The 10,584-nt window shown below is 39.0% G+C and overlaps 1 protein-coding gene across 1 annotated transcript; it reads right to left on the bottom strand.

Annotated features, from left to right (window-relative positions):
• Positions 1-1,889: 1,889 nt before the first annotated feature.
• LOC148597400 (uncharacterized) lies at positions 1,890-8,697 on the bottom strand. The gene is made up of 2 exons (XM_088563732.1): positions 8,346-8,697; positions 1,890-3,381 (listed from the first exon to the last, which is right to left on the bottom strand). Exons 1-2 carry the CDS (start codon positions 8,554-8,556, stop codon positions 2,138-2,140), a joined length of 1,455 nt encoding a protein of 484 aa, XP_088419858.1. The 5' UTR covers positions 8,557-8,697; the 3' UTR covers positions 1,890-2,137.
• Positions 8,698-10,584: the final 1,887 nt, after the last annotated feature.

The raw sequence follows: 10,584 nt of genomic DNA on the forward strand, positions 1-10,584 counted from the left end.
TTATTAAAAGGATAAAAAGTATTACACTGCGACATAAAACATAATTACATCAATGTACACTATACACTAAAATGGTAAGGCGTCATCACAGTTTGCAATACACGTATTCTGAAAAAAATACTTGCAAAATGTTAAATTTATTCAACAATATTTATACGTAAAACGTACACACAAAAACATTCATCAACTACTTCATTTCATTTATTTAGTTTCGTATACAAAAAGCATGTTTCGTACACAGGGACTTCAGGTCACATGTGAAATTGGATCCATTAAATAGGCCAAAAAAAATTGTGCTTAAATGCTGTTTAATTGCTTTTTACATTTTACTATCCACGGCCATACAAATAGTAGTTAATGTGCGATATCTAGCGGTAAAGCGTTGCCATGTCTAGTATCAGATCTTCTATACAGGCAACAGAAACGCCTGTTCAACGGACTATCTACTTCCACTGTGGTTATTTTATTTTCAGACAAGCTGAGTAACAGTGACAAATACCGAAACGGTACAAATTACAAGTTTGCATGACCTAAAATAAACATGATCTATTAATGGGAAAGTTGAAAGAACGTGTTGAAACACGTGTAATTTGTCATTTGTCAAAACTTAGCCATTTAGCTTAACTTTTTTTTTAAAATAATGAACAAGCGTTTAAACTGTACCTCTGTTTCATATCATGGAATTTTTATCAGTTTGAAACCTGATTTGCCATTTTTTTTTGCAAATTAATTGGCAATATAATAATCATTTCATAGTCAATATCAAATTTATACGCCCGTGGCATACCACAGTTCCCCGTCTTTCTGTCTGTGTGGAGCACGACAACTTGCATTTTAGTTTCTGTTTGTTTTTCATTAAAAAAAAAAATATCTTACCCTATCGTCAACAAAAACGTGATTGATGAAATGTCGCACGTACCTTAGGTTTTTACTACAGTCACGCTACCCAATAATAAAAATATGAACGTGAAAAAAAAAAACAAAACCAAAAAAAAAAAAAAAAAGAAAAAAAAAAAAAAAAAAAAAACAATGCATGACATAACGTTTAAGAGTAATTGACTGATTTTGGACACGATGCGGACCCAGAGAAAGAGGTTCCATTTAATTACATGTATATGTCAATTGTAACCATCCCCAAATAATTAATATATAACATCATCGCGAGAAATGGATTGGTCAAAATATAAAAATCGAGGTCGAACTAATGATAATTGGCTATTTGGTTAAAATCCCTTAGATCTTGCTATACAATAATTTTCAATCTCACGCAAGTCTAGTGATAATAAAAATTATCTTATACCTGCACAACATACATGTACGTGACGTCACGTAGCACTCCGCCGAAAAAATAGTCCCTAAAGGAAAGTTTGCAGCGCTTATAAAACTTACATAATTAGGTTAAAAAACTTAAAATAAAAGAAAACGAATACCTTACACTTACACTTCAGCAAAACAGCGATTAACAGATTATTTAATATTTTTCTTTTCAACTCACGGGAGTTACTCTTTCTCATCTCGCCTCGTGGCGAAGCCGCTCGACGAGATTAGCATGTGAAACTCCCTCTAGTTGAAAAAAATATTGAATCATCTAATAAGAATAATCAATAACTTAACACAAACCAGAAAGTCTTCATGCAAGGTGAGGCGACGCGTTTTCTTTTGCAAACATTAAGGATAGACTTCATTATTTTTGTTTCTTTCTTTGTTCAACAAGGAGTTAGAATTGTACACCACTTGACAGCGACTCGAGTTGTTTACTTGTAAGGTTGTATGGTATGGAGAGTAATTGGTCGATTAAGAGAATAAACGAATGGACCAATCAAATGTAACCATTTTAGTATCTTCGATACTAGCCTGTTTTGCTTTAGTTTAGACCAATCAAATGCAACCATTTTAGTATCTTTGATACTAGCTTGTTGTTTTAGTTTAGACCAATCAAATGTAAATATTTTGGAGTTTTTCATATTGTAGCTTGTTAAAAACGTAAAGTTCAAAAACGCGCTAGAAATAAATAACCTGATGCCATCATAAAAATAAACTGTAACCAAAAGCATCTTTTAAATTGTCTCACCAATTGTTTCTAGAGAAATCTGATCATATATAATGTAGCTCTTCAAAATGTCTCTATCAATATCCGCTAGAAAAGTTTGGTAAAAAACTTAATAGCTTTTCCAAGGAAGTTCTTTCCAACTTGTTTCAATGACTCAAGCAGCTCTGAAAAAACGTTAGAATTGGTGTTCTCGACCTCATCACGAGCTTTCTGACGAACCGTTTTATTGTCAATGGCTACACAGCAAGACGGTGGCCGGGAAACCCCACTTTGTCGACCTTTGTGTATACTATACTTAGTCTTTTCCAGATTTGATGTAAGCATTAGGCGTTGTCTTTCTTCTTGTTGCAGCTTCTGGCTTAGGACAACTTCTCGCCTCCTAAGTTCTGCTATCCGTGAAGTAAGTGCCCGGTTTCGTTCGCTGTCTGCCCCGCCAAGACTTGTGTCTCGCTGCTTGTGTAGTTTAGCTATCTCAAGCTGCAGCAGATGTTTTTCTTTCTGGGTTGAATCACTATCATACTGCATTCTTTTGATCCTATTTTCAAGCTGATCCCTCTCTTTCCTAAGACCGTCTATGCTATTTTCGAAATCTTTAGATATCATTCTTTCTAATGTCTGCCTTTTAGATTGTTCTTCTTGTTCGAACTCTGCTCTGATCTGCTGCATTCTACGTTCAAGAACAGCCTCGGCTTCCAAAAACATTTCGTTGGTATAACAGACTCCATCATTTCGTTTCACCATCGTATCAATGTTCGTTATAAGTTCATCGACCTTTCTTTTTATTTCCGAATCACTGGCATCGTTATTAATAGCAATGTATCTATTTCCACATTTATGTACTAGTTCCCTTAGCTCACTTGGGGCTTCTCTCACAAAATCTTCTATCGATTTATTTTCCTTCAGAAGATCGTCTTCCCTTGTAAAGACAATCATCATGTAGTTCACCACTTCCGACCCGAAATGTTGAATAAAATGATCGACGGTATCCTGTTCCTCTTTGGTAAAACGACCAATACCGATTACGAGCAAGACAGCGTGTGGGCCCGGTGACGTCATTCCTACGCATTTTGCAATCTCCTTAGTGACTTCGAAATTCAATCGGTTGGTATCAAAAAGACCAGGTGTATCTACAACAAGAATTAGCCTATCATCCCGAGTTGATTCGCCTCGACTGCTATTTGCCGTCACTGAAGAGCCACTGACCATGGATCTGAAGTGTTTTTTACCTAGAATACTATTTGCTGTTGCGCTCTTTCCGGATCCGGTGCGCCCCAGCATAACAATACGAAGTTCATTATCAGAAAATCCGCATGCAGTGTTGGAAGCACATGCTGAAAAAAAGAAGAAAAATAAGGAGACATGTGACATGATAATTCAACTCCAATAACATTATGATATGATTGGGCAATGATTTTTATGAACACATTTATTTAGTGTTTGGTTTTTGTCCCTTAATTACATTCTTTTGATTTCCGATAGAATCTTGGCTCTCTTGATAACTGTTTAGTTCAGAATCATTTTACTATTATTCTCTTTACCTTCTTTGCTTACTAATGTCAGGACAAAAAAACAACTGTCTGTTTCCTGCTTCCCTACTTCTATTTTTTGTGTGCTTACCCTAAACATTTATGGCCATTTTGGCACAATCACCACTGCACAGTATTGTAGAACTGGCTAATTTTGGTCATGTAATCCAATGCTTTGTACATTTTAAATTAATTTGTTTGTTTGTTTTGTTTTGTTTGTTGGGGTTTAACGTCCGAGCAACAATATTTCAGCTATATTCAGACAATGAACATGAAATGGATGATAAAATGAACATGAAATGAAGAAAAAAATGGATGGGTCACAAGGATAATAGGATCGACAAATTTTGATTGCCACTGGAAAAAGGGGGATAGGTAAAGTCGGGCAATTTAGCCTCCTGTGGCGGAGCGCAAAGGTTCCTACTCCTATCGAATACCACAACAGGGTTCTTTAACGTGCGAGGAACGTGGCATCTTTCCCAACACGGTGCACCACTATAGTTTGCGGTCAGGTTTTCCGTATTATAGCCTGACAACCCCAGCATGTAACACGCCAGGGGTACCCCATTCCACCACCTGGGGCACACATCCCAGTTGCTCTGTGGGCAGAGCGCCTAGCCCCCGGCTAGGTTTCTGAGCACTATTTAGTCGCCTTTTCCGACAAGCTTAGCGCTGCTGCAGGCCTATTCTTTTAACATCAGGACCTGCACGGGGCTTAAAAAACATTGTCAAACAACTGTAAATCTATATAAATTATCTAGAAATAGTTCAGGCCAAGACCTTCAGATTGCAGTAAAAATATACCAACAAAAAATGTGGTTACCATAGAAACCGTGCAAAAATATGTTAAATTTCAGGTTAAAAACGTCAAATTTCCCGCAAAATATCTTTTATTTTTATTTCAATGCCCTGAAACTGTCTAAATTCTACCCTGGAAACCCCTATTTCATACGTGTAAGGGCATCGTAGAATGGTAAGAATAATTTTCTTTCACTCTTACATTGAAGTCAAAGCCTCATCAACATTGAAAATATATGAAACATTTCAAAATACCCTTTTCAGAAAATGTTTTATCTGCAATAGAATCTCCAATTTAATCACTATAGCAACCATCAGTTTCCATTTATGTCATTTTTCATCCCTAGCCAAAAATGCGAAACTAAATTGTGGAGCACTGGCTCAAGTCTAGAATGTTTCCATATAAATTAAATGTTAAATGGTTTTGAAAAATTATTCAATTTCGATCCCTACCCACTTATCCTATTCTTTTCTTGCTGGTAGCAGAAAACAGGAATATTATTTGTTTTTACCTTACCGGAAGTAAACATTCTCCAAATCCATGTACTGATTGATTGTTGGGGCAATATTTCAGCTATATTCAGGCGATAAACATGAAACGGATGATAAAATGAACATGAAATGACGATGATGAAATGAAAAATGGGATGGGACACATGGACAATAGGGTCGGCAAACTGATTGTCACTAGAAAAAGGGAAGGATGGATAGGGTCGGGCAATTTAGTCTCCTGTGGCAGAGCGCAAAGGTTCCTACTCCTATCGAATACCACAGCAAAGTTCTTTAACGTGCGAGGAATGTGGTATCTTTCCCAACACGGTGCACCACTATGGTTTGCGGTCAGGTTTTCCGTATTATAGCTTGACAACCCCAGCATAACACGCAAGAGGTACCCCATTCCACCACCTGGAACACACAACCCAGTTGCTCTGTTGGCAAAGCGCCTAGCCCCGGCTGTTTCTGAGCACTATTTAGTCGCCTTTTCCGGCAAGCTTAGCGCTGCTGCAGGCTTATTCTTTTAACACCCGGACCTGCACGGGGCCCAAATGCATGTATTTAAAGACCTTTAAAGACTAGAAATGCATGTATTTAAACACTTTTAAAAACTAGAAACGCATAGGGTGCTTACCCTACCGGTGCACGTGGTCCATGCTCCCAGTTTTTAGTGGAGTCTAATTTGCTCATTTGCTTTTGTTACTTTGTATGTATGATTTTAGTTACTTCTTGTTCTTTGGTGTGTATGACTGTGTTCTAGGTCTGGTCTTTGTCCCTGGATAAAATTCTTTTGATTACCGCTATAACCTTAGTTCCCTTGATTATTCTTTTGCAATAGAATGTAAATAATTACCCAAATACAAATAAACTATTAATGTTTCAGATACACACAGAGAACCGCCTCGGATGTAAGAGGTAGCCTGCTTACATCGAGTGCAGGAGACTGTGTTTATGACCCCGCACCTTCTGGGTCACTCCAGGATATTGAAGTCGATAGTCATCGTTTCGCCTGAATATAGCCGAATAATCAATCTATCTTTTCCGTGAAGCACGTGTTTAACATTGATCAAGGTGGATCTAAGTTTGAGAGGCGTATTGCACACTAAAATTTCGGCTCAGCATGTCTGATGTGTGCAATATTTGGTCTGTATAATTGTTCATACCTTCATGACCTGATATGCATTAGTGTCTGCTAAAGTCGTAATACTATAGCCAAACAGTAAAAAAAACCAGCGTACAGAAATTTAACCTATACGATTCATTCCATATCTGCTCGATTAAATGCTGATTTAAAAAGAAAGTAACTGTTACGGTTAACATTTGCTGGTTCAAGTTTCGACCTGGAGGCTAAATTGAATTTTACAAAGTGGGAAAGACAAACTAATAGTTTGTACTTCAATAGTGCACGATGTTGGAGAGTTTTGTGATCATTCATATATGTGCTTCATGTAAACCGACAGCGAACCTGAATATATCAAAAACTGGCGCACTGCTATGATGTCACACGAATTTGTGTATGGTATTTTAATGATTTAATTTAATGTCATACGCAGTCAGATTGGTGAATTAAAATCAGAGTTGAATGTTAACAATTTACAACAAGCTTGTGTTTAAAAACGTTTTAGTGTCAGTCTCTGTAAGAATCAGGCAGTGGGGAAACATTGGATGAAAAAAAACCCCATCATTTTGAGTGTAAATTGACTACTTGCACCATTAGAATTAAGGAAAACAGGCAATATTTATCATATCATGCTGGACCATTGAGTTACAATATCATTGAAATGCACTTAAAACGAACATTTCAAGAACAGATACCTCTGTCAAAAACCTAATTTTTTCTAACATTTTATTGAAAACTTTCTGAGCAAAGCCATTAATGCAGAGATCAAATAATGGTCTTTTCAAATAGACAAGGAAGAATTCTTGAGTGATACCACATTGTCAGATCGATGGGGTTTTGACATGTATGTTTCTGATTTTTCCAAGTTTGTCTGATTCTTACAAATTACAATCAAGTTGATCCCGGTTCTTCCCTATCGTCTAATCCATATTTTTGCAAAATGACGCTTACTTAAAAAAAAAGAAAGATATAAATTGATTCAGTACACGAGTACTTTGATTTAAGAAAGGTAATCAATTAATGGGTAAATTCGTCCGGTATATTTCCTCCATTCTAAAAGAAATAAAACGTTTACTTTCGAAACGTCTGAAAGTTTCGCATCCTTTTTCAAAATTTCCACCTTGAAGATTCGACATAATTTAAAACATACTTATCTTTCCTTATTTCATATCATATTATTCTTTAACTCTTGAACGGGGTAAACCGATTTACCAACTAATAGTATCCAAAATGAGATACCGTTTCTTGACGTGACTTTTTTCATCGTAACCTTTCATTTTGCATACAACTCGACAGTTGTAAAATGATGGGATCGTATTTAAAGGTCTATTTGATTGATTGATTGATTGATTGTTGGCGTTTAACGAGCAGCAATATTTCAGCTATATCCAGGCGATGGTCATGAAATAAAGGGGTCGACAAACTTCGATTGCCACTGGAAATAGGGAGAAGTGGGTAGGGTCGGGCAATTTAGCCTCCTGTGGTGGAGCCCAATGGTTCATACTCCGAGCGAATACCACAACAGGGTTCTTTCGTGTGCGAGGAACATGGCACCTTTCCAAACACGTTGCACCACTATGGTTTGTGGTAAGATTTTCCGTATAATGGTCTGACGACCCCATTCCACCAGATAGGGCACACCACCCAACTGCTGTGGATAGAGCGCCCTAAACCCAGGCCAGGGTTCTGAGCACAATTTAGTCAACTTTTACGACAAGCTAAGTGTTGCTGCTGGTCTATTATTTTGACACCCGGACCTGCACGACCGGTGTTGCCATATTAACCATAAACATTATTAAACCGAGTATTGTGTACCACATGAAAATATTGTTTGTTTGTTGGGGTTTAACGTCCGAGCAGCAATATTTCAGCTATATTCAGACGATGGACATGAAATTGATGATAAAATGAACATGAAATGATGATGAAATGAAAAAGGGATGGGACACAAGGACAATGGGGTCGACAGACTTTGACTGCCACAGGAAATAGGGAGAGATGGGTAGGGTCGGGCAATTTAGCCTCCTGTGGCGGAGCCCTATGGTTCCTACTCCGGGAGAATACCACAGTATGGTTATTTAACGTGCGAGGAACGTGGCATTTTTCCCAACACGGTGCACCACTATGGTTTGCGGTCAGGTTTTCCGTATTATAGCCTGACTACCCCATTCTACCACTTGGGGCACACATCCCAGTTGCTCTGTGGTCAGGGCGCCCTAGCCCCCGGCTAGGGTTCTGAGCACTATTTAGTCGCCTTTTACGACAAGCTTAGCGCTGCTGCAGGCCTATTCTTTTATCACCCGGACCTGCACGGGGAACCACATGAAAATAAGAAAATATATTAATATTAGTATACCTTGATCATGGTTTGTCCCACAGGCGTCTACATTTGGACCAGCATCATTTCTTTTCTGCTCTGTAGGGTATTCTAATACAGGTTCGGATCCATTCCCGTTGACACCAACATGTGTTGAATTAGCCACTGGTCGGTTATAACCACAAGCTCCACACCTATCTTCGTCTTCGTTGTTTAATAAGGTACACTCGATACACTTCCATTGCGACATATTGGTCTGGTATAATTAGACTTAAAACTATGAATGGTACTATTTCGGTCTGTACTAGTCCCCGCTCACTTCATTCAAAGCTGCATTCAGTGGAACTTAAAAGGAAGTTCATCAAAAGGCTAGACTACAAGCACTGAGATATTTTACGTCAACAGATAACTTAATATGTAGCGTATGAGTAATTATTGTAAGATACTGAAACTTGGCAAATGTTACTTCCCAGTAGATAATATCTTAGAACAAACACACATTAACAGGGTTAAGCGTTGTGTAAATTATTACAGATTACTAAAAATATTTCCTCGAAAATTTTCATGACATCAGAAGTAGTTAAAAACAGTTAATAAACTTTTGCTTCATACATTACCCAGAATACGAACTCAAACTGGATTAATGACGAAAAACTAGTTTGCGGATTTTTGAATTCGTGGTTTTGAGGTTTTCAGTATTGGGATTTTCCTGTTTATTAAAATTTCGTGGTTTGGCCTAACCACATATAGAAAGGTCTGAAAAATTCCCGTTAAATTAAATACGTCACGAATCGTTTTTCCATTTGGACGAGTAGGATCAATTTGGGAAAATTACGATTTTGTTTGTTGGGTTTTAACGTCCGGGCAGCCATATTTCAGCTATATTCAGACGATGAACATGAAATGGATGATAAAATGAACATGAAATGAAAAATGGGACGGGACACAAGGATGATATAGTCAACAATTTTGGATATTTTTGGATAAAGCCGGGTTCTTTAACGTGCGACGAACGTGGCATCTTTCCCAAAACGGTGCACCACTATGGTTTGCGGTCAGGTTTGCCGTATTATAGCCTGACAACCCAGCATGTACATATAACACGCAAGTGGTACCCCTTTCCACCACCTGGGGCACACATCCCATTAACTCTGTTTCTTGGGGTTTAACGTCCGAGCAGCAATGTTTCAGCTACATTCAGACGATGAACATGAAATTGATGATAAAATGAACATGAAATGGGATGGGACACAAGGACAATGGGGTAGACAAATTTTGATTGCCACTGGAAATAGGGAGAGGTGGGTAGGGCCGGGCAATTTAGCCTCCTGTGGCGGAGCCCTATGGTTCCTACTCCGGGAAAATACCACAATAGGGTTCATTAACGTGCAAGAAACGTGGCATCTTTCCCAACACGGTGCACCACTATGGTTTGCGGTCAGGTTTTCCGTATTATAGCCTGACAACCCCAGCATGTAACACGCCAGGGGTACCCCATTCCACCACCTGGGGCACACATCCCAGTTGCTCTGTGCTCAGAGCGCCCTAGCCTCCGGCTAGGGTTCTGAGCACTATTTAGTCGCCTTTTTGCGACAAGCTTAGCGCTGCTGCAGGCCTATTCTTTTAACACCCGGACCTGCACGGGGCCGTTGAGAATGTGAAGTCAGCCAGAGAAATCGCAAAGAAAAACATAGAAGGAACTCAGGAAAAATAGAAACAGCAACATGAAAAGAACGTCGGTGAACAGTCATTTCGTCTCAACGACCAAGTTTGGCTATATTGTACGAGAACTCCAACCGGCCTTTCACTTGTTTGTTGGGGTTTAACGTCCGAGCAGCAATATTTCAGACATGAAATTGATGATAAAATGAACATGAAATGATGATGAAATGAAAAAGGGATGGGACACAAGGACAATGGGGTCGACAAATTTTGATTGCCACTGGAAATAGGGAGAGTTGGGTAGGGTAGGCAATTTAGCCTCCTGTGGCGGAGCCCTATGGTTCTTACTCCGGGAGAATACCACAGTAGGGGGGCTTGCGTGCCTCAGTGATCCTAAGAGCTATGCCAGCTGGAGTTTTTTCTCCTGGTAGGGTTACCCATGCTGGAAAGGTCAAAGGTTAGAGGCCAGACTAAAGCGATCCGAACACGGTGCACCACTATGGTTTGCGGTCAGGCTTTCCGTATTATAGCCTGACAACCCCAGCATGTAACACGCCAGGGGTACCCCATTCCACCACCTGGGGCACACATCCCAGTTGCCTTGTAGGCAGAGCGC

The sequence above is a fragment of the Perna viridis genome, chromosome 15, assembly GCF_037379345.1.
Source record: "Perna viridis isolate PV_CMFRI_1.1 ecotype Kerala chromosome 15, ASM3737934v1, whole genome shotgun sequence".
Lineage (NCBI taxonomy): Eukaryota > Metazoa > Mollusca > Bivalvia > Mytilida > Mytilidae > Perna > Perna viridis.